Source organism: Mustelus asterias, chromosome 12 (assembly GCF_964213995.1).
Source record: "Mustelus asterias chromosome 12, sMusAst1.hap1.1, whole genome shotgun sequence".
Classification (NCBI taxonomy): domain Eukaryota; kingdom Metazoa; phylum Chordata; class Chondrichthyes; order Carcharhiniformes; family Triakidae; genus Mustelus; species Mustelus asterias.
Genome location: NC_135812.1, coordinates 99,270,126 through 99,298,025, shown reverse-complemented (window position 1 = coordinate 99,298,025; position 27,900 = coordinate 99,270,126). Strand labels below are relative to the sequence as shown.

The 27,900-nt window shown below is 44.2% G+C and overlaps 2 protein-coding genes across 3 annotated transcripts in view; both read right to left on the bottom strand.

Moving 5' to 3' along the window:
- LOC144501737 (endonuclease V-like) overlaps positions 1-3,817 on the bottom strand; it is a 122,974-nt gene extending 119,157 nt beyond the window's left edge. For both annotated transcript variants that reach the window (XM_078225714.1, XM_078225715.1), the window contains exon 1: positions 3,752-3,817. In XM_078225714.1, coding sequence (XP_078081840.1) covers positions 3,752-3,813 — 62 coding nt within the window. In that variant the 5' untranslated portion in view covers positions 3,814-3,817. The remainder of the gene's footprint in view (positions 1-3,751) is intronic.
- A 19,450-nt stretch (positions 3,818-23,267) lies between these two features.
- Positions 23,268-27,900, bottom strand: part of rnf213b (ring finger protein 213b) — a 163,557-nt gene continuing 158,924 nt past the window's right edge. The window contains exons 66-68 of the mRNA XM_078225711.1: positions 27,104-27,193; positions 25,627-25,805; positions 23,268-24,052 (exon numbers count right to left, since the gene is read on the bottom strand). Coding sequence (XP_078081837.1) covers positions 23,893-24,052; positions 25,627-25,805; positions 27,104-27,193 — 429 coding nt within the window. The 3' untranslated portion in view covers positions 23,268-23,892. The remainder of the gene's footprint in view (positions 24,053-25,626; positions 25,806-27,103; positions 27,194-27,900) is intronic.

Below are 27,900 nucleotides of genomic sequence, written 5' to 3'. Positions count from 1 at the left end.
TTGACCATGCTGAATTGACCCTAGGGTCAGGGAGATTAGCAGGGTAAATGAAGGTTACGGGAATAGGGCCTGGGTGGGATTGTGCTCGGTACAGACTCAATGGGCCGAATGGCCTCCTTCTGCACTGTAGGAATTCTATGACATCCTTTTAGCAAGCAAGTCTCAAGTCATTTTGTTGTTTGAATGTATTTGTGAATAAACATTCTATGGATTCACACATTCTTAAACATAGAAACATACATTCTTCACTGTCATATTGTTGAAAGATCAAAAATGTAATCAAAACTGTGTTACAAAAATGAATATTTCATTGACTTTAAAACAGCATTCTTTTTATTACAAAAAGCCTATTTGAAACTGATAAAAATTGAATATGTAGTGTAAACCACACTGTTACATGAAACTTCCAAATTCTACCAATTCCCTTGTTGAACAAAAACCCTGGCAAATTCAACACAATCATTTTGTTCCCTTAAACATAACGTGTTATTTCGCATTTACCCAATGACTGAAAAATAGTGTTAAAATTAAAAATCCCGTTGTATCTGCTGAACATCACTTGACTTTAGCTTGAGTAACTGCTGCACTTAAGAAATATCAAATTGTATAATGTCTTGTCACAAAGTTGAGGGTGCCACAAAAGAGGTTAGTGTGCAAAATCAAAGCTTAAGGGACTGGAGGTAATATACTGGCATGGATTGAGAATTGGTTAGCAGGCAGGTAACAGAGAGTAGGAATAAATCAGTCTTTTCGGAGTAGAAGGCAGTAACTAGTGAGGTACCACAGGGGTCAGAGCTTGGATCCTAGCTATTCGCAATATGTATCAACAATTTGGGTGTGAGAATCAAATAAAATCCCCAGGTTTGCTGATGACATAAAACTAGGTGGAATTGTGAAGAAGAAGTAAAGAGGCTTCTTGACAATTTAGACAAGTTGAGTAAGTGGGCAAATGCATAATGTGGATAAGTGTGATGTTATCCACTTTGGTAGGAAAAACAGAATGGCAGAGTATTATTCGAATGGTGATAGATTGGGACATGTTGATGTACAAAGGTACCTACATGTCCTTGTACACCAGTGATTGAAAACAAGCAGGTACAGCAAGCAGTTAGGAATCAAGGCCAACTTACCAGAAATTGGAGCAGGCTCGATGGGCTGAATGGCCCACCCCTGCGCCTATTTTCTATGTTTCTATTGACTCTCCAAAAGCAAACATATGCATTGGGATCCACTGATATTGAAGCCAACACAATTCAAATTATCTACAAGATTTGGTCATCAAAGATGCCTTATCTTCACTCTGGGTGTTTCCGCATAGATCTTGCAAACAGACAAAGAACCTTCACATGATCATCTTCACTGCTGTGTCGTGAGAAGTCTGCAATTTGTGTGCTTTAACCAACTCTGAAGTAAACACTTGAAAGGAAGGCAGGGCGATCAACCATCTTTGTTCCACATGTTTAATAGACAGCAGCTCCCCTTGTGACCCAAGTTTCATCACTTTTATAACCAAATCATATGACGTCTGGGTTTAGTTTAAGAGAACAAAACATGAGATCAAAACATGTATGCACAATGCAATTATCAAACTGACCTCGGCATTTAGTACAATTAGCACATGTAATACTAATACATGTTAAGACTTCTTCTATGTGCTGATGTGCCCCTCTCTCCTGTCCAACTCCTATTTCTCGGTCCCTCTCTCCATTCAGTCATCGAAGGTGTTGGAGGCTGCCACGGAAAGCTTTTCTGTTTGGGCTTCAGGGTGGGCAGTGCGTGTTTCCATGAACTGAGCAGAAACACTCATGAGTTTGAGTTGTCCCCTCCACATTCCAGGTGTCTCCACTGACGCTAATGATCAACCAGACCAATACCAATCAACAAACCTCTCCTCACGAGGTCAATGAGCAAGGAGGTAATGGGGAGTCTGGCAGTGGACGATCCCTGATTGACAAGCTACTTTGCCAACTACCTCTGTGGATCTGGCTGTCCAGTTTCCAAAGCAGACAATCTGACGTGGCAATGGCCCGGATCAGGCAGGTGAAGAAAGGGTGTGCTGGATTACGTGCATCATGGTTCCCTCCAATCATCGATCAAAAATACCATTTTGTTTAAGGAATATCACCAAGTCAATTCCCCCATCCCCCCAAGTCAAGGAAAAAAAATGATAAAAGCAAATTACTGCAGGTGCTGGAATCTGAAACAAAAGCAGAAAATGCTGGAAAATCTCAGCAGGTCTGACAGCACCTGTGGAGAGAACAGAACTAACATTTTGAGCCTGGATGACCATTTGTTAGTGTTCGAGTCAAAGTCACTAATCAACAACTCTACTTCTGGGAAAGAACCAAACTAGAGATTATCAATTTAAAATATTCAATGAAAAATCAAATAGAGAAATCAGGAGAAATATCGATACTCAGAGTGACGAGAATGTGGAACTAGCTACCACAGGAAGCAGCTCAAGCGAATAGTATGGATCAATTCAGGGGAAACTCGAGAAGCACGAGGAAGCAGGATATAGTGTGTTATGCTGATAAAACAGGATGAGGAGAGGCATGGTGGAGGGGGGGGGTTGACATGAAGCATAATGATCAGCATGCACTGAAATTTGAGACTCCAGCACTTGGTACCAGATATAGAAATATGTGTACAAAGGCAAAATACCACGGATGCTGGAATAAGGAACAAAAACAGAAAATGCTGGAAAATCTCAGCAGGTCTAATAGCATCTATGGATGTGGATTTCAGTCTTGATGACCCTTTGTCCCCTAGACTCAAACCGTTGGCTCTATTCTCTCTCCACAGATGCTGTCAGACCTGCTGAGATTTTCCAGCATTTTCTGTTTTCGTTGTGTACGATAAAAATGTTTTCTTTACTGAATGAAACAGACTGGCTGTATATATTCAGTTTTGCTTGTTTGAGGGTTTAAAGGGTCCTTAAGTTGGCTTACATTATTACTGCAATGAAGTTATTGTGAAAATCCTTGAGTCGCCACATTCCAGCACCTGTTTGGGTACACCGAGGGAGAATTTAGCATGGCCAATGCACCTAACCAGCACATCTTTCGGACTGTGGAAGGAAACCGGAGCACCCGGAGGAAACCCACGCAGACACAGGGAGAATGTGCAGACTCCACACAGACAGTGACCCAAGCTGGGAATTGAACCCGGGTCCCTGGCGCTGTGAGGCTTCTTACTGTACTGTGAGGCAGCAGTGCTGACCACTGTGCCACCATGCTGTCCTGATCTAGCTGTGGCTAGGGCAGGGACAGGTGTCTGCTTAGAGATGATGTGGAAATGCCGGCGTTGGACTGGGGTAAACACAGTAAGGAGTCTAACAACACCAGGTTAAAGTCCAACAGGTTTATTTGGTAGCAAACGCCACTAGCTTTCGGAGCACTGCTCCTTCGTCAGGTGGAATGGAAACTTCCACTCCATCTGACGAAGATGAATGAACCTGTCCAAATAGACCTGTTGGACTTTAACCTGGTGTTGTTAGACTCCTTAATCTGCTTAGAGACCCAGGCACAGCCAGCTGGTTCCGCGCGGCATTCTGGGAGTTGTAGTTGCCCGGTGACGTCAGCCTGCAGCTCCCAGGATGCCGTGCGCTGCTGGGGAGTTTGCGGTCGCCGCGGAGATTCCGCTCCGGGTCAATCCCCCCCTCCGGGTAAATCCACCCGCCCTCACCGTGTGCTCGAGCTAATGCCGCTTTCTTTCCCCTCTCAAAAAAAAGCGGCCTATTTGAGTGTACCTCTCCCACTGCCGAAGCAGCAGTTCCTGATCCTGACCGGCTCCCTCCCACGACGCCGCCATTTTGGAAAGGGAACTTCTCTGGGGAGGGCGGCAGGCCGCGTGCGCGCATGCGTCGCAGCTCTGAGCCATCTCCATGTCCAGCCATTGAACCAGTGCAACTCAGTGACTGAGAACCATTCAATGTCCCCTTCCCCACCAGCTGTGAAGCTCTGGGCAGAGAATACTATTCTATCTTACATTCTTACGGTTGCTGATGAAAACCAGTTTTAGAACCTGGATGAGGAGGAGGAATTTCTTCAAATCTGTGGAATTCATTGTGACAGAAGGTTGTGGAAGCCAAGTCATTGAGTGGGGGGTAGCACAGTGGTTCGCACTGCTGCCTCACGGTGCCAGTGTTAAGGGGCATCTGGATGGGTACATGAATAGGGAGGGGATAGAGGGATGCGGACTGAGTAAGAGCAGAAGGGTTTTTCATCATAGAAGAATCACAGAAACCCTACAGTGCAGAAAGAGGCCATTTGGCCCATCGAATCTGCACCGACCACAATCCCACCCTGGCACTACCCCCTTATCCCTACATATTTACCCGCTAATCCCTCTAACCTATGCATCTCAGGACACTAAGGGGCAATTTTAGCATGGCCAGTCAACCTAACCTGCACATCTTTGGACTGTGGGAGGAAACCGGAGCACCCGGAGGAAACCCATGCAGACACGAGGAGCATGTGCAAACTCCACACAGACAGCGACCCAAGCCAGGAATCGAACCCAGGTCCCTGGAGCTGTGAAGCAGCAGTGCTAACCACTGTGTTACCGTGCCGCCCCTTAGTTCAGTTAGTTAGGGCATCATGATCGGTACAGGCTGGAGGGCTGACGGGCCTGTTCCTGTGCTGTACTTTTCTTTGTTGGACCTGGGTTCAATTCCAGCCTTGGGTGTCAGCGTGGAGTTTGCCCGTCCTCCCCGTGTCTGTGTGGGTTTCCTTTGGGTGCTCTGGTTTCCTCCCAGTCTTTTTATTTATCAAACAATTTACAAATACAAAAATACATTACACTTTCAAAATACCATTTCACAATAATAGATTATAAAGATAACACCCAATATAACACAGTATCAACAATAAACATGCCATTTTTAATACAATAGCACAAACAACATAGCACAGTAACAACAGCTAGTATGCATTGTGAATATCCACAACCAGCCTTCCAAGGTCGCAAATAACTCATAACAACTATAAACAATACTTTTCACTGTATGCTAATACATGAGACAATAATAATAAATCAAATCAAAAACCAGCAAGCTATAATATAAACAGTACTGACAGCTAACACTGTCCGTAAACCAATAACAAACTCCGGTTTCCGCCCACAGTCCAAAGATGTTCAGGTTAGGTTGATTGGCCATGCCAAATTGCCCCTTAGTATCGGGGGGTTAGTGGGATAAATATGTGGGGTTATGGGGATAGGACCCAGGTGAAATTGTTGTTGGTGTAGGATTGATGGGCTGAATGACCTCCTTCTGCACTGTTGGGATTCTATGATTCCACACATTTAAGACAGGTTATTGATTGGTAAGAGGATCAAAGGGTACGGGGAAAAGGTGGGAGAATGGCGTTGAGAAACATTATCAGCCATGATTGAATGGCAGTGTAGACTCGATGGGCCACGTGGCCTAATTCTGCTACTATATCTTATGGTCTATGGTCTTATATTATGCCTCTTATAAGGTACAACTGGTGAAAGAAATTAACTTACCGTATTAATACATTCTTAGAGTTACCTACCTGTTATGCACCTAAATCACATTAACATTAAGGGCCCGATTTTACCATTTTCATTCTAAGTGCTGAATCTGGGCGTAATGCAGATCCGACTTGGAGATCTGTTTTCAGGCGCCCCCATACGCACTCAACCATCTCCAGTCCCATTCGTGCTGTGGGCGGGGCTTAGCGTGGTCGAAACGATTGGAGCTCTGAACTGCGCATGCGCAGTTGGAAAAAATTTGAAAAAGCGCGCCTGTGTCAGATCGCGACCAGGCCGCAGAAAGCGGAGAAAGCAGCCCGGGGAGCGAAAAGCGGGAGCGATGGTGCACACATTCACATCACTGTCCCCCTTATCCACCCCCCCACTACCCACACACATCACTGTCCCCCTTATCCACCCCCCGCTACCCACACACATCACTGTCCCCCTTATCCACCCCCACCCCCCCCACTACCCACACACATCACTGTCCCCCTTATCCACCCCCACCCCCCCCACTACCCACACACATCACTGTCCCCCTTATCCACCCCCACCCCCCCACTACCCACACACATCACTGTCTCCCTTATCCACCCCCCCCCTACCCACACACATCACTGTCCCCCTTATCCACCCCCCCCCACTACCCACACACATCACTGTCCCCCTTATCCACCCCCCCCACTACCCACACACATCACTGTCCCCCTTATCCACCCCCCCACTACCCACACATATCACTGTCCCCCTTATCCACCCCCCACTACCCACACGCATCACTGTCCCCCTTATCCACCCACCCCCACTACCCACACACATCAACATCCCCCTTATCCACCCCCCCCCCCACTACCGACGCACATCACTGTCCCCCTTATCCACCACCCCCACTACCCAGACTGATTGCCACTTCTGCCCCCCCTCCCCACCAATCGCCCACAGAGTGGCAGCGGACCCCACTGACCCCCCACCAGAGATCCATCTGTCCCCCCCTCACCAGAGATCCATCTGCCCCCCCACCCCCACCAGTGAGCAATTGGGCCTCCCCCTACTACCCCCCCAAGATACATCTTACCCGCCTCGCTCTCCCCCCCCCCTCAAGACAACGATCTAGCCTCACTCCCCCCCCCCCCCCCCACAGAGAATGGTCTGGCCTCACTACACCCCCCCCCCCCCCCAGACAGTGATCTAGCCTCACTACCCCCCCCCTCCCCCAGGGAATGGTCTGGCCTCACTACCCACCCCCTCCAGAGGAACATCTGACCCGTCTCCTCCTCCCTCCCCACCAGACAACGATCGGCCCTCTCCCCACCCGCCCCCCCGCCAGAGATCCAGCTGACCTGCCTCCTCCTTCGCCCCCCCCCCGCAACCAGACAACGATCTGGCCTCATTCCCCTACCCCCCCACAACCAGAGAATGATCTGATCCTCCCCCCCACCACTGATCTGAGTTAGAGAGTCGTTGGAAGCACTGAACACGCTCTTCAGCAGCTGGAGCGCCCGATTCAGACTTTTATTTGGCAGGTCCATTATGGTGCGGTTCCGGATTGGTAAACGCGGTGGTAAAGGGGGAAATGCTGATAAAGTTGGGCGGGCAGTTCATTAATTCAATTTAAATACATGTAAATGTATTTAAATCGTCATTGCGCATGTTTTGGGCGCGAATCAGAAGGACCTTGGGGTCCGGGTCCATAGGACTCTAAAATCGGCCCCACAGGTCAAGGAGGTGGTTAAGAAGGCGTATGGTGTGCTGGCCTTTATCAATCGAGGGATTGAGTTTAGGAGTCTGGGGATAATGATGCAGCTATATAAGACCCTCATCAGACCCCACTTGGAGTACTGTGCTCAGTTCTGGTCGCCTCATTACAGGAAGGATGTGGAAAAGATTGAAAGGGTGCAGAGGAGATTTACAAGGATGTTGCCTGGATTGAGTGGCATGCCTTATGAGGATAGGCTGAGGGAGCTCAGTCTTTTCTCCTTGGAGAGACGTAGGATGAGAGGAGACCTAATAGAGGTATATAAGATGTTGAGAGGCATAGATCGGGTGGACTTTCAGAGGCTTTTTCCCAGGGTGGAAATGGCTGCTACGAGAGGACACAGGTTTAAGGTGCTGGGGGGTGGGTACAGGGGAAATGTTAGAGGGAAGTTTTTCACACAGCTGGGCGAGTGGAATCGGCTGCCGTCAGTGGTGGTGGAGGCAAACTCAATAGGGCCTTTTAAGAGACTCCTGGATGAGTACATGGGACTTAATAGGATGGAGGGTTATAGGTAGGCCTAAAAGGTAGGGATATGTTCGGCACAACTTGTGGGGCCGAAGGGCCTGTTTTGTGCTGTAGTTTTTCTATGTTTCTATGAACCCGCCATTCCCGGGTTTCGGTAAAGTGGCAATCTGCGCGGGCGCGGATCGTGTTAATGGCCTCACCCCCGACTTTACCACGCTTTCGCGCCCGTTTTAAATCGGGCCCTAAGAGTGAGATTGCAACTCATTCAAAATCCGTGCACTTAAATAGAAGTAAAATTGGGCTCTAATACGTTGCATAGTTTTGCTACAACTTTTATTGTTGATCAGCTCTGTTGCAATTTTAATTTTAGTGCAAGTGATTCTCCACACTAATGGAGCTACCACTTGCCAAAAGGGAGAATAAACACTCCACATTTAGCTATACAATTCTAAATTGCTGATTGGTGTTTTCCAGGGAAGTTGTTTTTATTGGGCAATCCTAATACTGCTCTTGCCTCATCTACTTAGAATTGATTTTGCATTCTGTATATGGGAGCCAACAAAATCTATGATAAGACCATAAGATATAGGAGCAGAATTAGGCCATTCAGCCCATCGAGTCTGCTCCGCCATTCAATCATGGCTGATATGATTCTCATCCCCATTCTCCTGCCTTCGCCCCATAACACTTGATCCCCTTATTGATCAAGGACCTATGTATCTCTGTCTTAAAGACACTCAGTGGCCCGGCCTCCACAGCCCTCTGTGGCAATGAGTTCCGCAGATCCACCACCCTCTGGCTGAAGAAATTCCTCCTCATCTCAGTTTTAAAGTCCCTTCACTCTGAGATTGTGCCCTCGAGTTTTAATCTCTCACTGGTGGAAACACCCTCTCCACGTCCACTCTATGATGGGCAGGTTAGGTTGATTGGCCATGGCACATTGCCCCTTAGTGTCCCAAGATGTATACGTTCGTGGGGTTATGGATGTAGGGCCTGAGTAAGATGCTCTATCGGAGAGTTGGTGCAGGCTCGATGGGCCAAATGGCATCCTTCTGCATTGTCGGATTCCAAGTCGTAGCTTCATTTCAGCACTGACTCGAAATATTGCCTCTATTCTCTTTCCACAGATGCTGCCAGACCTGCTGAGATATTCCAGCATTTTCTGTTTTTGCTTCTGATTCCAGTATCCGCAGTATTTTGCTTTTATATTTATGGCAGCTTTACTTGGTTGATAGCCATTTAGCTTTAAGTAATTTGAAGCAGAACATGTGGCAAGTGTAGCAGGCTTCTTAAAACTCTTCCACATGAGCCTCTATCACTTCACCTATCTGTTATAGGCGAAGTGATAGAGATTGACATCTCGTGGTAAAAAGCAAATTTGTTTGAGTGCGGCCTTTTATTATCCAGCAATTCCTATGTTCCTTTGTCATAATGTTGTGTGTTCAGGCACCACCCTAGAGATGAGGACATAATTCAAGATCCAGATTGAGCACAGGCTTGTAAAAAGAAACAGGCCCATCATCTGTCCCTAGAGACTTTTACAGTGGAGCATACTTTGAATTTAATTCCACAGCCCTTTTACAATCGATGTGGGAATACTTGAAGCTAACTAGTCCTGGGTGTGTCCACAAATCTAAGGATTAAATTATAAGGTAAGGTGTCATAACCTTAGCTTGTATCACCTTGAATACAGAACGTTAAGGGGTGATTTTTGTTGAGATTTTTTAGGATTATGAAAAGTGTTGTTAGATCATTTTCTCTGCTGGTTGGGGGGGGGGGGGCGGGGTGGGGGGGGGGGTGGTGTGGGGATCCAGGACACATGTACGTAACCTTAAAATCAGAGATTTTCTTTAGACAAAGGGTGGTAGAATCCGTCCCACAAGAAGCATGGAATCCCTACAGTGCAGAAGAAGGCCTTTCGGCCATCAACACCGACAACAATCCCACCCAAGCCCTAACCTTGTAACCCCATGTAATCCCCCCGACACTGAAAGGAAATCTCACCCAGACCTGTTCCCCGTAACCCCAAGTATTTACCCCACTAATCCCCCTAACCTACACATCTTGGGAAACTAAGGGGCAATTTCCCATGGCCAATCCACCTTACTCGCACATCTTTGGACTGCAGGAGGAAACTGGAACACCCGGAGGAAACCCATGCAGACACGGGGAGAACGTGCAAACTCCACACAGTGACCCGAGGCCGGAATTGAACCCGGGTCCTTGGCGCTGTGACGTAGCGGTGCTAACCACTGTGCCTCCGTGCCACCCTGTGGATGCTAATTCAATAAATAATTGTAAATCCAAGATGGATAGGAGTTCTCTTACCTAAGAGAATGGAAGAATTATGGAGTCAAAGCAGGGAGGCAGTGTTTAATGAAAGGTTCTCTTGATCACATTGAATGTTGTTCACACTCAAAAGATTGAATGGCCTCCTGATGTTCCTATGGTCTAAAATTTTCTTCTTATATCCCTAAACTTCAAAAGTATTCTTTGAACTTTAATCATCCCTTTGGTCAGCTCTTCTCCATTCGTTCATCCTCACGATGAACTTGCAATTATTTGCCTTGTCAAGACGCTATATTAAAGAAAGTTGAAGTCTGAGAAAATAGCAGAAAAGGTAAGTCTGTTGTAAAGGGAAAATAGTCAAGTTTATTTTATTAGTGTCACAAGTAGCCTTACATTAACACTGCAATGAAGTTACTGTGAAAATCTCCTAGTTGCCCATTCCTGGAGTACACCGAGGAAGAATTTAGCATGGCTAATGCACCTAACCAGCACATCTTTCGGACGGTGGGAGGAAACCAGAGCACCCAGAAGAAACCCACACAGACACGGGGAGCACATGCAGAGTCCACACACAGACAGTGACCCAAGTTGGGAATCGAACCCGGGTCCCTGGTGCTGTGAGGCAACAGTGCTAACCACTGTGCTGTCATAGTATTAATAATTTGTAAGATTTCAAGGTTTAAAAAGTCAACCCATTATAGAAGTAATCGCAAATATAGATCATGAGTATAGTAAAAACTTTAAAATCTCAAATGGGTCAGGCACAAGGATTTAAAATGCAGTCACATGTGTTTATGGTGCCACCTGCTGCCTTTTTGCTGCCTTGCTGCAGTGATGTTTATCTTGTGCCAATGCGAAGTGAAAAGAAAATGAATATCCAAGGACAACAGGAGCTTATTGTACCATCCATTATTTACCCCAATTGTAATATATATACATGATTTAGAGGACAATGTAACTGGATTGATTAGTAAGTTTGTGGACGACACAAAAGTTGGTGGATTTGCGGATAGTGATGAGGACTATCAGAGGATACAGCAGGATATAGATCGGTTGGAGACTTGGGCGGAGAGATGGTAGATGGAGTTTAATCCAGACAAATGTGAGGTAATGCATTTTGGAAGGTCTAATACAGATGGGAAATATACAGTAAGTGACAGAACCCTTAGGAGTATTGATAGGCAGAGGGATCTGGGTGTACAGGTACACAGGTCACTGAAAGTGGCAACACAGGTGGAGAAGGTAGTCAAGAAGGCATATGGCATGCTTGCCTTTATCGGCCAGGGGCATTGAGTTTAAAAATTGGCAAGTCATGTTGCAGCTTTATAGAACTTTAGTTAGGCCACACTTGGAATATAGTGTTTAATTCTGGTCGCCACACTACCAGAAGGACGTGGAGGCTTTGGAGAGGGTACAGAAAAGATTTACCAGGATATTGCCTGGTATGGACGGCATTAGCTATGAGGAGAGTTTGGAGAAACTTGGTTTGTTCTCACTGGGACAATGGAGTTGAGGGGCGACCTGATAGAAGTCTACAAGATTATGAGAGGCATGGACAGGGTGGATAGTCAGAAGTTTTTTCCCCAAAGAGGAAGAGTCAATTACTAGGGGGGATAGGTTTAAGGTGCGAGGGGTAAGGTTTAAAGGAGATGTATGAGGCAGGTTTTTTACAGAGGGTGGTGGGTACCTGGAACTCGCTGCCCGGGGAGGCAGTGGAAGCAGATACGCTAGTGACTTTTAAGGGGTGTCTTAACAAATACATGAATAGGATGGGAATGGAGGGATATGGTCCCCGGAAGGGTAGGGAGTTTTAGTTAAGTCGGGCAGCATGGTCGGTGCAGGCTTGGAGGGCCGAAGGGCCTGTTCCTGTGCTGTAATTTTTTTTGTTCTTTGAAAGTGGAGGGGGAGACTAATGTGACACTAGAAAATATGTTTCAGTGTTTTAAACCAGGGTTTAAAAATGATATAGGGCATGTGTCACAGAATGATGGAATGATACTGCACAGGAGACTGTTTGATCCATTGTGCCTGGAGCTATTCCACTACACCGGCCTTTCTCCATAACCCTGAAAAATTTCAATTCTCCTTTGAGTGTAACAATTAAATCCACTTTAACCACTCTTTTAGGCAATGCATCCTGGATATCAACAATGTGATATGGGCAAGGGAATCAAATGTAAAATTTCCAAGTTTGCTGATAACACAAAATTTGGTGGGAATGTAAGTGGTGAGGAGGATGCTGCCCAAGACCACAAGAAACTACAAAAGGTCGTGAATGTAGCCCAATCTGTCACGCAAACCAGCTTTCCATCCATTGACTCTGTCTACACTTCCCGCTGCCTTATCAAAGCAGCCAGCATAATTAAGGACTCCACTCACCCCGTACATTCTCTCTCCCACCTTCTTCCTTCGGGAAAAAGATACAAAAGTCTGAGGTCACGTACCAACCGACTCAAGAACTGCTTCTTCCCTGCTGCTGTCAGACTTTTGAATGGACCTACCTCGCACTAAGTTGATTTTTCTCTACACCTTAGCTATGACTAACACTACATTCTGCACTCTCTCGTTTCCTTTTCTGAACGGTATGCTTTGTCTGTATAGCAGCACAAGAAACAATACTTTTCACTGTATGCTAATACATGTGACAATAATAAATCAAATCAAAAATCAAGGTCATTTCGACAAGTTGAGTGAGTGGGCAAATACATGGCAGATATAGTATAATGTGGGTGGCATAGTGGTTAGCACTGCTGCCTCACAGTTCCACATTATACTATACAGAAACACAGGGACCTGGGTTCGATTCCTGACTTGGGTCATTGTGTGGAGTTTGCACGTTCTCCCTGTGTCTGTGTGGGTTTCCTCCGGGTGTTCCAGTTTCCTCCCACAGTCCAAAAGACGTGCTGGTTAGGTGCATTGGCCATGCTAAATTCTCCCTCAGTGTACCCGAACAGGTGCTGGAGTGTGGTGACTAGGGGATTTTCACAGTAACTTCATTGCAGTGTTAATGTAAGCCTACCTGTGACTAATAAATAAACTTTTTAAGTGTGAAGTTATCCACTTGGGTAGGAAAAATAAAATAGCAGAGTGTAGACCGGGATGACATGGATATGGAAGTGACATGTCAGCAGTGTGGGAGTTCTCCCCAGCACGGGCAGACACACATGCAAGAGCTGCTAAAATTGTTGAAGAAACCTTTCTGATTGTTAGTCCCTGTTCTGTACAACTGAGCAACTTGTACATCAGCAATCTCCAACCTTTTAAAGCACAAGATCACTTTTAGCATCAAAAGATCTACTCTTAAAAATTTGACTTTATTAAAATCCCCCAAAATGTACTTATGCATAACGCTCAGCTATTCTCAGTGTGACATCTGTGCTTGCACACTATCTGTGAGTGCTGTGATGTCTGAGTCGTAGTTTGAGATGGCCAGTTTCATACAGTTCATCAGATGGGCATCTGTGAAATGAGTGTAATATTTGGATTTTCATCTGGGAGTAGCCATCTCACAGAGGTATGTGGAACCAAAGCAAACCTTCACCTTGAGTGCACACAGTGACAGAAGAGGGGACTTCTCTTTGTTTACAAGTCCCAGATGCCTGTGTCCCTTGACCTGGCTTTCAGCGCTGTCATTTGGCATGGAGATTATTTCCATGTCAAGTCCACTGCTTTGTTCGAACACCTGCTGAAATTTTGCTGTCAGTTCTCCAATGTCCACTTGAAAATAAAGGATTTGAGGCAAACATAATGATTTGTTCCATCTTGTCTAACTCCTGAAAGAGTCTGTTGAATTCCTTTTCCGATTTGTTCAGGTGGTCAAAGAATTTGTTTGGATGGAACCTTTTTTGTTTGACCTGTTGTTGGATTTTCTCCAGATTTGGGAAGTGCTCAGTAATTTGGTTCTTTAACTGGGTGGATCACAGGTCCAGTTTCAACTTGAACACATTCACAGCACGGATTGTGTGTGACAAGTCTCTGCCCCTCCCCTGCAGTTCCTGGTTTAACTCATTCAATTTTGCATTTATGTCAGTAAGAAACGCAAGTCTAGCAGCTACGCATTATCAGACAGCTTGCTCTACACCTCATTTCTTGATTTAAGAAAGCTGACAATTTCAGGAGGACATTCCCTCGACTTAACCATCTCATGGCACAGTGGCACAGCGGTTAGCACTGCTGCCTCACAGTTCCAGGGTCCAAATCTGGCCTTGGGTGACTGTGGAGTTTGCACATTCTCCCTGTGTCTGCGTGGGTTTCTTCTGGGTGCTCCGGTTTCCTCCCACAGTCCAAAGATGTGCAGGTTAAGTGGATTGGCCATGCTAAATTGCCCCTTGGTGTCCAAAGGTGAGTTGGTTAGCCATGGTAAATGTGCAAGGTTACAGGGATAGGGAGAGGGAGAGGGCTTGGGTAAGATATTGTCAAAAGTCAGTACAGACTTGATGGGCTGAATAGCCTGTCCTGCACTGTTGGAATTCTATGATTTGACGATATCTGCACGAAGGATTAGCTCACTGCAGATGGCATCAAACTCATTGAGTAACGATTTGAACAAGTAATCTTGAAGAATTCTGGCACAAATTGAGTTGATGATCTTGACAACAACTGGCATTACTTGAGAAAAGTCTTGCTTGCTTGTGCTTACTGGTGGATAACACAGCGGTAGTTGGCAAAGGAAGGGAATTCAAGATCATTTCTGCAAAATGCAACAAAGCCTGCATTGACACCCAGCATTGACAGTGCACCATGAGTTGTGATTGAAATCAGTTTATTAGATCGGAATGTTTTTCGCAGTCACCCGTACCTTGTAAATTTGTAGTAGATGTTCTCGCCTCTTGTCCTGTCTCTGAGTGGCAAAAGAGTGAGGAAGTCCGCCTTTGTTGTTGTTTGAATGGCATGTGTACGAAAACCATCAGCTGGAATGTATCTGTCATGTTTACTGACTCATCAAACGGCAGTGAGAAACATTCACAGGCTGATAAGTCTCACTCTTTCCGAGTATGAGACACATACTCGGATAACAATTCCACCCTTCTGGTTACGGTTAAAGCATCAAGCGGCACGCTCTTGATGGCTGTCATTTCATCTTTGTTTTAAAATTTTAAACAAGGTGTCGGCAGCAACCATCATAGCCTCCTTGATAACTTTGCCATCGGTGAACAGTTTCTTATGTTTTGCCAGCAGATGGCTAATGCGAAAAGACGCTTCTTTGCCAGCCTTGCCTTTGGCCACAGGTTTTGAAGAGTGATTATAGAGCTTGTAACATTCCCTTTAACTCCCCAACTTCCTGGGTCCGTATGGGGCTGTTTAAAGGGAAATTTTCTTGAAATTTTGCATGCATTGTCTTGTAATGCCGTTCCAAATGACCTGTTTTACTCAAGGCTACACTCTGCTGACAAATGAGACAAATGGTCTTGCCTTTGACATTTGTGAACAGAAATTCACTTTCCCATTCCTGATGGAAATGGTAGGTTTTTGGCCTCTTGGATGACCCTGGCTCTTTGCTCGCCGTTTTGTCTTCACCCAGCTTCGTCCACATTTTGGCTCCTGCGATTCAGCAGCCAATGAGCTGATTCGCATGTCATCATGGGAAGTCTGAGTCCCGCGCATTTTTGGCAGCTAATGACAATTGACTTTTCAAGACTCCAGGATCGACCTATGGATCATGATTGACTGTTTGGTGAACACGGTTCCACATGGTGTCCAAAGCTGGCTGAGATGGCACAGGGACTTTGATGCATTGACCCACTCATCTTCAGTGAAAGCATTGCGGATAACTGGACCAAGTTTGAAAAAGAATGACGCATCTTCTGTGGTGCTGGCTTCTCTGATAAGAGGTGCAAGTGTACTGTGACGCTGGTGTACCTTTAAGAGTTTTTAAAAAATCATGTTCTCTGCAGCTATAAGCAGCTTTGGTCCTTTTCATGGTTGCCGGGCTGTCTGCAAGAAGTCCTTTTATTACTGCTTCAATGGCTTAAATGGGGTTTTGTTTATTCTTACTCGGGGCCTCAGGTACTTTCTGGGAGTTTTTTTTAATGATCCTGCATTGTGAGGGGGAAGATTGATTGACAGGTCAACGTCAGGTGGTTCCTCCCCAGAAGAATCCAAGGACTCAATTTTGGTTTTAGAGTCAGAAGCTGTCCTGATTGTCCAGTGGCAGGCAGGCTTCTTTCTCTCTCTCCCTGGTATCATAGATTCTGCTGGCTAGCTGGAAGCAGGTCTTCTTGCCTTCCTGGAGTGAAAATTCTGCTGTTGATGGTTAGCTAGCTCTCCCTCTCTCTCCCTGGTGTTTTGGGAAACTGTCCTGACTTCAAGTGTGTCTGTGTGCATATCAAGGGGGCTGCTAGATGTTGTAAGGCTGAGAAGTCAGAGTTTCAATTCTCCAACCAAGGGACTAAGTTCCAGCATCACGTGAGCATTCGTATTTTCTGTGCTAAACCTGTGGCAAGGGTTTTGTATAGGGAAGTTTGTTTGATTGGAACATTTCATATATTTATTAAGGGTTATACAATTTAATTGTTGTTTTTGTTTCTTGTTTATAATTGCTATATGTTAACCGTATTCTTAAATAAACTTTGTTTGATAAAAGCTCCCTAGTGGGTCAGTTGAATCATACCCGAAGTGAAACTTCTCGTGCTTACCCTAGCCAAATTCAAATTGCAAAGCTTATAATCCAGGTGGACTTCGCAAAACACTTTGGAGCTTCTGACTTGAATTTTAACAGTATAGACTGCTAAACCTAGCCGCAAGGCAGTCAAGAAATTTGACTCCTTAGTCTTCCAAGGAGAGGAAGAGAAAGAGGACCCGAAGGTATTGTCAAAGACATTCTAACAGATATGCACTAAGTTAATAAAGGCAAAATACCGCAGATGCTAGAATCTGAAACAAAAACAGAAAATGCTGGAAAATCTCAGCAGGTCGGACAGCATCTGTGGAGACAGAATAGAGCCAATGTTTCGAGTTTGGATGACCTTTCATCAGAGTTCCTCTCAACTACTCTAACTCTGACAAAGGCTCATCCAGACTTGAACTGTTGGCTCTATTTTCTCCCCACAGATGCTATCAGACCTGCTGAGATTTTCCAGCGTTTTCTGTTTTTCCTAACAGAAACGCATGCTGGTGAAAAATGTTATACTGGACTTATGTGTTTATTATGATTATTATTATAAATTATTATGACTCATGTGCTTAACATGATTAACTAAAAACCCATTCAGTCTTATACCCCAACTTTAAAAATCCTTTCCAAAAAGAGTGCATTCAGCACCCTCACTAATGAACTTGTGTGAGATTGCATTTCCTGTAGAATCCGTAGTGATGCGCATAAACAGAGAAAAACGAGAGAAAAATCTAACACTAGAATCCGCCATCAACATCTACATGCTAAGAGGCAGAAAGAAGTTAAGGTGGGAAACTGAAATTTTCACGGCGCAAAACATGCTCTGTGAGCTGTCACTCACAGGACTGTGTGCTTCGCAACTAATAAACATAACAACTGTGACAAGTGGAACCACTTTGCTAAATGCTGCAGATCAAAGTCACATCAACCCTGTTTCTGCCACTAGCCCAGTGCAGCTGGTTACTCCTCCAGGGTTTGGAACATGAACAGGGTGACTGAGCTGGAGCCCAATCAGAGAAACCAGAGCATTGAGCCTCTAAAAGCATTGTACTGCGAGAGTGTCAACACCACCACAGGGAAAGATGACATCTTCGCCACATTAAACAGCAATGTAAAACTCAAAAGTCAAGATCAACACTGGAGCAAAGTGCAATGTTTTACCCAAGCAAGTTGATCTTTCTCTACATCCTAGCTCTCTCCTTTCCTTCTCTATGAACGGTATGCTTTGTCTGTATAGCGCGCAAGAAACAATACTTTTCACTGTATGTTAATACATGTGACAATAATAAATCAAATCAAATCAAAATCTTCTGTGGGTAATGGACCCAAATGCTGCACCAGATTCTACCACCAAGGTAAATCCTGTGGCATTCGGTACACCTGTACAGAAGGTGCGGCTGCTCTGCATTGCATGCAGGGTAACTCCCAGTTGAATGTGGTCGACCAAGATGTAAAAACGAGATTAAGTCTCCATGACAGCATCTCACTATAGCTAAGGTAGCTTGGTCTGACTAGGCCCCACAAATGCTATAATACAAAGATTTGTTTAACTGCGGCAACATGGGAAGTTACCTGTCGTTTATCATATGAGATGGGATGACTTGGTAACGCCTGCTGTCTGTGCACCAAGAAGAGTCCCCCTTGTGACAAAACAGAAAGTAATCAAGGAATTGAATCAATGACAAGACTGGGTGCCATAGCCCTCATAGACGAGGCCACAGAGTGGATTGGAGCGAATGGTACCAACGGTAAAGACATGGTCAGGATATGCATGGAACCAGTTCATCTAAACAAGGCATTGTTGAGACCTCGTCATCCCATGAGGACGGTTGAACGGATTATAGCCACCATGCCTAATACTAAGGTTCTTAGTATTGTATTCTGTGTAGTATTCTCAGATCGATAAGGAAATCCTTGCCCTCGTCTTTGCCCATCAAAAATCTCATGCCTTCATCTGTGCCATCCTGCTAATGTTGAAACTGATCACCGGCCATTCATAACTATTCTCAAAAAGCCATTTCTTACCAAATCAGCACAACTGCAGCACATGACGTCCAAGTTACAATTCTACAACCTCAGTGTTCTCTACAAGCAAGTTAAGGAGCTGTACCTTGTGGATGCCCTCTCCGGAGCTTACCTTCTCACTGACCAGGCAAATCTTGAGGAGGACATTGATATCATGACGATTTAAGTACTGTCGTCCTGTAGAATTTATGAACTCAAAGCTGCCTGACACTACTCAACCTGCAAAATGTGCCGACCTCATCAGCACAGAGAATGTTCTCCGGATGTACCAGAACTATCATCCATGTCACCAAGACCCTTCTGCAACCAAACATGAAGGTAAATGTGGGTGTCACCCTAATGAAGTGGCAACAAAGAGGTAAAAGGTACTACGACCACAATGCCTGCAAACTACAGTCTAGAACAAAGCCAGTCAGGATCTAAACTAGACATGGTCACAACAAACTGGTGGCAGTACACAACCATGCTGCACAAACAAGCAGCTATGTGGTCGCCTTGGACAGTGCTCTACATCAGAAACTGCTGTCACCTGGTGCAGGTACCTGAACCAGCACCACCAATCACCACTTCTACTCATTAGTCCCTTGTTGTCAGTCTATACGATGCAGCAACGTCTACAGCAGAGTATTATTTAAAAAGTAATAGATTGGGAAATGTTGGCGTACAAAGGGACCTGGGTGTCCTTGTATACCAGTCACTGAAAGCAAGCATGCAGGTACATAAAGCAGTTAAGAAGGCAAATGATATGTTGGTCTTAATTGCAAGAGGACTTGCGTACTGGAGCAAGGATGTCTTACTATAGCTGTACAGGACCTTGATGAGACTACATCTGGATTACTGTGGGCAGTTTTGGTCTCCTTATCCAAGAACTGATATACTTGCCATAGAAGGAGAGCAGCAAAGGTTCACCAGATTGATTTCTGGGATGGTAGGATTGTCATATGAGTAGAGATTGGGTCAACTAGGCCTGCATTCACTAGAATTTAAAAGAATGAGGGGATCGCATTAAAACATATAAAATGTTGACAGAGCTGCACGGATTGGATGCAGGGATGAGCATTCCCCTGTCTGGAGGTGGTGTGCAAGAACAAGGGGATCACAGTCTCAGGATAGGCCATTTAGGATTGAGATGAGGAGGAAGTTCTTCACTTAGAGGATGGTGAACCTGTGGAAGTTTCCACTACATAAGGCTATGGAGACTAAGTCATTGAATATATTTAAGCGGGAAATAGATTTCTAGATTCTAAAGGCATCAAGGAGTATGGGGAGAAAGCAGGAACATGGCGTTGAAATAGAGGATCAGCCATGATCATACTGAATGACATTCTCCTATTTTCTATGTTTCTACTTTGAGGAGAGACAACCTTTTAGGTACCTCCTCTATTTTTATAATCGATTGTCACCACCGCTTTTTGCCTTACTGCTACATTGCATGGGTCTTCACCAGAGGAGTGGATGCTGCCAAAGTATGGATGGCACGGTGGCACACTGCTGCCTCACAGCGCCAGGGACCCAGGTTCAATTCCGGCCTTGGGTAACTGTGAACTTTGCACATTCTCCCCGTGTTTGCATGGGTTTCCTCCAGGTGCTCGGGTCTCCTTGCACACACAAAGAAGTGCAATTTAGGCAGAATGGCTATGCCAAGTTGCCCCTTAGTGTCCCAAGAAGTGTAGGTTAGGGGGATTAGCGGGATAAATGCATGGGGTTACGGGAATAGAGTGGGGGATGGGCCTGGTAAGATGCTTTGTTGGAGAGTCAATGCAGACACAATGGGCCGAATGACCTCCTTCTGCATTTATAGGGATTCTATGTCTACTCATTTGGTACCTCAATCATGTTCCCTGGCTCCACAATTTATATTTCAATCCCTAATTGAACTCAAACTACCTTTGACTATTCTTTCTGCCATTTTTGTATTTCTAAGATTCTAGGCTCCCTTTTATGTTAATTAGTAATCTATTTTCATGCTCTCGGAATCATTCACTCCACTTTTTATAAACCTCTATACTAGCTTTATTCGCCGTAGTATAAATCTTACATTTGTCATCAGCCTCCTTGTTGTCTCATTTCTACTTCTACATCTTGAGTAAATCAAGGAGCTCTAGTTTTCGAGGACCTTCATTTCCCTCAAAGAAGTGTGTCTACTCTGTCCTACTTCCTTTATGAAGACCTCCAGTTGTTTGCATTGCCTACCAGTTTGTGAATTTAATCACCTGGGCCTGATCACTTTTCAATTCTGAAGTTAGCCCTCCTTACAGTTAAAGTATTTTCATATGCTTTCATTCCTGGTGTTTTTCAATAACTGTTCTAAACCTCAATATACTCCAGTTCTCCCATTTCATTCTGCCAGAATGAGATCTAACATTGCTTCCTTCCTGGTTAAGCTGGAAGCACACTGATGAAGAAAGTTCTTACATACATTTCAGCAATTCCTTTCTCTCTTTACCCTTGACACTGTTATCCTAGTCTGTACTAGGATAATTTGATTTCCCCAGGATGACTTCTTATATCTTTGTAACTTGTTTTCAATCTCCCCCCCCCCACCCCGCCCGTTTGGTGGCCAGAGAATACACCCAATAATGTAATAGCTCCTCTTCTTCTTTAATTCCAATCAAATAAATTCCATCTTTAACATCTCAACTACAACAACCCTCCCTGATGCTTTAATAGACTCTTTTCTTCCTTCCCTGTCTATCCTAAGTAGAGGGTCGGTTCACTCCATTGGCTAGTGTGTGCCTCAGAATAATGCTAACAGCTTGGTTCGATTCGTGTTTGAGCTGAGGTAGACTTGGGATCTGCTTCCTCACCTTGCTCCCGAGTGTAAAAGACATAGAAAATCACCAATGCTAAAACGTCAAGCAAAAAGAGCTCAGGATGAAGCAGCAGCAAATGACGAGTGAGGGACTAGCCTCTGGAATCTATTTGATTGGTAAGGGGATCAAAGGTTACGGGGAAAAGACGGGAGAATTGGGTTGAGAAACCTATCAGCCATGATTGAAAACACCAGGAGAGAAAGCCTGTGAAAATACTTTAACTGTCAGGAGGGCTAACTTTGGAATTGAAAAGTGATCAGGCCCAGGTGATTAACTTCACAAACTGGTAGGCAAGGTAAACAACTGGAGGTCTTCATAAAGGAAGTAGGACAGAGTAGATTGATTTGATTTTGATTTGGCCATTAGCATAGTGAAAAGTATTGTTTTTTGCGCTATACAAAGCATACCGTTCATAGAGAAGGAAACAAGAGTGCAGAATGTAGTGTTACAGTCATAGCTAGGGTGTAGAGAAAGATCAATTTAATGCAAGGTAGATCCATTCAGAAGTCTGATGGCAGCAGGGAAGAAGCTGTTCTTGAGTCAGTTGGTACGTTACCTCAAGACTATCTTTTTCCCAATGGAAGGTGGAAGACAGTATGTCCAGGGTGCATGGGGTCCTTGATTATGATGGCGGCTTTTCCGAGACAGTGGGAAGTGTAGGCAGAGTCAATGGATGGGAAGCTGGTTTGCATGATGGATTGTAGTTTCTTGCGGTCTTGGGCAGAGCAGGAGCCATACCAAGCTGTGATACAACCAGAAAGAATGCTTTCTATGGTGCATCTGTAAACGTTGGTGAGCGTTGTAGCTGACATGCCAAATTTCCTTCGTCTTCTGAGGAAGTAGAGACGTTGGTGGGCTTTCTTAACTATAGTATCAGCATAGGGGGACGGGACAGGTTGTTGGTGATCTGGACACCTAAAAACTTGAAGCTCTCAACCCTTTCTACTTCGTCCCCGTTGATGCAGACAGGGGCATGTTCTCCTTTACACTTCCTGAAGTCGATGACAATCTCCTTCGTTTTGTTGACATATGAGAGATTGTGGCTGCACCAGTTCACCAAATTCTCTATCTCATTCCTGTACTCTGTCTCATCATTGTTTGAGATGTCCCACTATGGTGGTGTCGACAGCAAACTTGAAAATAGAATTGGAGGGGAATTTGGCCACACAATCATAGGTGTATAAAGTATAGTAGGGGGCTGAGTACAAAGCCTTGTGGGGCACCAGTGTGACACTTTTTTGAGGGGGAATTGAAGGTCCTCTAAAACTAGAGCTCCCTGATTTACTCAAGATGCAGAGGTTAAAATGAGACAAAAAAAAAGAGGCTAATGAAAATAGGTTACCAATTAACATTGGCGGGGCAGACTTGATGGCCTGAATGGCCTAATTCTGTTCCTATATCTTATGGACTTATTCTAAAGACCTTGTAGCAAGGAATATTTAAGTTCTCAGTCCTTCTTTGAACCAGGTTTATTATTGCCATTGCACTTTGGCCCCTTTTGTGACTTGTGCTTGCATCTCACCAACTGATATACATTTTGCACATGAACTCCAAACCAATCTTACGACTGCCCATCTAATCCCACTTATTTCTGTCCAGCCCAATGCCAAATTAGTTTAAGCCCTTTCTCAGAAGTGGCTAATTTATGGTCATTAACTGTTGAAGTTAACCACATAGTAACACCTAGCTGACATCGAACCTTGAATCTTCCCTTCATAGCTTTTGCTGTGGCGTCACATGCAGATGATGTTAACACGTTTCCAACATGATTTGCTGTTACACTCTTCAAATAATAAAGGTTTGCCACTGTGTTGAAAATCATGTATTTTTTAATTAACACATTTTATTTGATTTTAGTAGAAACTTACAGCAAGTTACAAAATTAAAAGCAAACATTATGTTTTCAAAATTTACTAAACAATTAACAAAAAAAAGCACTTGTAAAACTTTATTCAAATATGGCTTCATTACGGAAACCAATATTCACATTTTTAAGCAGCTTCTTAGCATAAAGGCACCTCAATGAATATAGAAGATTTTCTTCTTGCAGGCAAAATATATTCTACCACCCGCATTCAGATAAATGTAAGGTGCAGTGCAGGGGAAAATTGTATTTTCATGATGTGTTACAATGCTTAATCTACCTTGGACTAAGACACCAAGGTGAGCAATGACAGACTGAACTTTTAATAATGTAATCTGTATTTCGTAAACTTCAAACATCTCTTCAAAGTAACTTCAGGTCCAAAACAAAGGCAGTTACATCGGACAGTCCTTCATAAATCATTGCTTCAGTGATAAGTAGAAACATTTAGTTTCTATTTCCTTTTTTAAAAATAAAATCCCTATTTTATATGATTTCAATGTTATATTAGAATTATATATTTATCGCTGCGAAACAAAGATTTTGTCCAAATGGCTCTTCGAAACTATCGTGAAACTTGTAATCGTTCCCGTTTGAAAGTCACAGCCGCTTTCCAGGTCTCCACACACTTTGACAATAGAATTTGGGCTGGGAAAAGATCATCGAGTTCAGGCAAATTATCCACCTCCTTCATATCCATAATAATCCTCAGTGATTCTTTCAAACTGAAATATAAATAAAAAGGAGCTTTAGATATTGGGAAACAAATCAGGTTTTTCAATGTTTTTTAAAAAACATTCAAGTTGCTTTGAATTAAGAAATATGAAGCAGTGTCTCTTTTCTCTCCCTTGCTCCCCCCCTCTGTCTTCAAATCATGTGCTAAAGTAAAGTTTATTTATTAGTCACAATTAAGGCTTACATTAACAATGCAATGAAGTTACTGTGAAATTCCCCTCGTCACCACAGTCTGGCACCTGTTCGGGTCAATGCACCTAACCAGCACGTCTTTCAGAATGTGGGAGGAAACCGGAGCACCCGGAGGTAACCCACGCAGACATGGGGAAAACGTGCAAACTCCACACAGACAGTGAACCAAGCTGGGAATCGAACCCAGGTCCCTGGCGCTGTGAAGCAGCAGTACTAACCACTGTGCCACCATGCCGCCCCAGTCACCCCATGCTATCCCAGTCATTCACCACCAGTCACCTGAATAGTGTGGATCATCACTTTTCTATGCCCACATTGACTGACACTGTGATCAGGCAACTGATAAAACAGAGCATAAAAGCAAATTATTGTGGATGCTGAAATCTGAAACCAAAAGAGAAAATGCTGGAAAACCTCAGCAATTCTAGCAGCATCACTAAGGAGAGAAAAGAGCTGCTGTTTCGAGTCCAGATGATCCTTTGTCAAAGCTTTGACAAAGGGCCATCTGGACTCGCAATGTCAGCTCTTTTCTCTCCTTAGTGATTGTGCCAGACCTGCTGAGGTTTTCCAGCATTTTCACTTTTTATAAAACAGAGCAACCTGGCTTGCTCTAACAGAACAACACTAGTGTAAAAATATAACTCGATAGCTGGACACAAAAAGATCTACAACTCTGTTTCAAAAATGTGATTTGAGACATTTGTTTTGCAACTAAAGTAGTTCCCAGGTGTCACAAGCAGGTAGATTTTGGTAAACCCTGGCACATGACCATCTTACCACCATCTTGCCAAAATGAACAGAAAAATGTATCTCATCAACATTAGGCAAGTCCAGAACTTGCTTCATGGAAACTCTTCTACACATAAATAAATGACAAACTGCATGCCTTGTAGCCATCAATATGTAAATTCTACTACTTATAACTGTATTTTACTAACAATTCAACGGTCTACTGAAAAATTGACAGTACGATGTGATTTCTAAGTACAACTTCTCTAACAAGTGGGCATTCTTGTGGGCAAGTGATCTTATAGAGGCCTATAAATAATGAGGGGCATAGATCAGCTAGATAGTCAATATCTTTTTCCAAAGTAGGGGAGTCTAACACTAGAGGGCATAGGTTTAAGATGAGAGGGGAGAGATACAAAAGAGTCCAGAGGGGCAATTTTTTCACAGAGGATGGTGAGGGTCTGGAACGAGCTACCAGAGGTATTAGTAGAGGCAGGTACAATTTTGTCTTTTAAAAAGCGTTTAGACAGTTACAAGGGTAAGATGGCTATAAACGGATATGGGCCAAATGTGGGCAATTGGGATTAGCTTAGTGGTTAAAAACAAAGGGCCTGTTTCCATACTGTAGACTTCTATGACCTACCTCCACGATGATTGTAAGGATTCCGATGGTTGAACAGTTTTGCATTTCAGGGTCAACATTTCATGCAGCTCCAGTATAAATACATCTACACTTGCTTGCACGAAGAAGGCATGCAACTGTTTCTTTTCCTCTGCACTGAGGTCCGCTTTATATTCATCTCGAATTCCTGAGAAAGGATCCTGAAAATACACATGGAAATAATGAAGAATCTAGACTTTGCTACATTTCCGTCTCTCTGATCTTATGGGTCTTATCCTTTGGGAATCAATCAAGTTAAATGGCTGTAACTGCAGTATGACTGAGTATGGACCATCATTCATTCTTTAATCTCTACTGTAGCATCATCTAATTACTCAACATTTTATGGTGCACAATGGCCTTTGATGTTTCTATTAATTAAATGCCAATTATTTCTTGATAAACTTGCAGTAACTTTTTTGACTGTAACCCTGCAGTATCTATTAAATAAAGGATATTCCTCCTCGTCCCGCTAGAGGTTTGTTGCCCAACTCATTCCAATCGAAGCCTGCTGCTAGAAGATGTGTAACAATATTTATTACAGAATGGTAAAGTATCCACAGTCATACACAATTACAAACATTATTTTGGTACATGTGGTGCAAAAATACTCAAGAAATCCAGTACTGGCCACAACAGTGAAGAGGTTGGAGAAACTTGGTTTGTTCTCACTGGAACAACGGAGGTTGAGGGGCGACCTGAAAGAAGTCTAGAAGATTATGAGGGGCATGGACAGAATGGATAGAAGCTTTTTCCCAGGGTGGAAGAGTCAATTACTAGGGGGCATAGGTTTAAGGTGCGAGGGGCGAGGTTTAAAGGAGGCAAGTTTTTTTTACACAGAGGGTGGTGGGTGCCTGGAACTCATTGCCAGGGGAGGTAGTGGAAGCAGATATGATAGTGACTTTTAAGGAGCATCTTGACAAATACATGAATAGGATGGGAATAGAGGGATATGGTCCCCGAAAGGTTAGGGGGTTTTAGTTCAGTCGGGCAGCATGGTCGGTGCAGGCTTGGAGGGCCGAAGGGCCTGTTCCTGTGCTGTAATTTTCTTTGTTCTTTGACCAGCAATTCTCAAATCAGCATTTCTGCCAATTCCTTCCATCAAGGTTCACAGTGCTTGCTCTATGTACGATCTAGAATGTACCGCAGGAACTCATTAGGTTAGTTCTGCAGCACTCCCCAACACCTCCAAGCACTACCATCAAGATGGCAGCAAATGTGTTCAAGTTGTCCTTCAAGTCACCATCTTACTTCGACACTGCCATTCTTTCGTTGTCACTAGGTCAAAAAGTTGAAACACCCTACCCAAAACCTTGACGGGGAGCTCTACAACACGAAATGCAGTACCTCAAGGAGGAAGCCTGGCATCAGCATTTCTGGGGAACTAGGGATTGAGCAATAAATAGAACCTTGGCTGCACCACCCACACCCTGAGAAAAATAATGACTGCAATTCATACCCTCTTCAGACGGAGGAAGCATTCTGATTTTCTTGCAGAAAGGAGTTGCCAAAGTGCTTGGATGTGTTTTAAGCTGCACCTCCTTAATGCCTAGAGTAAAAAAGAAGCGTTTAACATGTATTAAGAATGCTTACAATCATTTGTGAACATCTTTAAACAACAAAGATAAAAGTTGAACAAATCTGCTAACAAATTTCTGATAGTAGTACAACATATGATGTTTCAATGGTACACTATGATGATGTGTAAACATAGTGGCCGATTTCTTTTCAAAATGTTCGCTTGGGTGGGAAAAGCGAAGGGTAGCCCATGGGCTGTGCTGACGACTTTTCCCGTGCATTGAAAAAGTGAAGGGGTAGGTCACACACCAATCCCACAGAATCCTCAAACCATGCCCCCCCGCCACCCAATGTCCGGACATCATGACCTTCTCTGCCACTGGGCTGTACTCACCTATGTGCCTATGGCGGCTTCTGTTTGCCAGGTGTATGCCGTTGTGATTCACGTGTGAATGGACAGTCTAACTTGAGGGGACAATCTGGTGTAAATGCCTGATGCGCATATTCAAGTAGATGTAAAAGGGAATCCCAACTTTTAAATTCAGGATCCCCATTATGTCATTGGTATAGGGTGGGGAAAATCGAGCAGGAAAATCTTGCCAGCGTAAAAGCCATTTGGGTCCCCTACTCGATTCTCCGCCTCTTCTGCTTTTCCTGCCGAAATCTCCCCCACAGTGTCCCAGTGGTAGAAGATGGATTCTCCCCCTGGATTTACGATGTTGTGAGATATCATTCTCA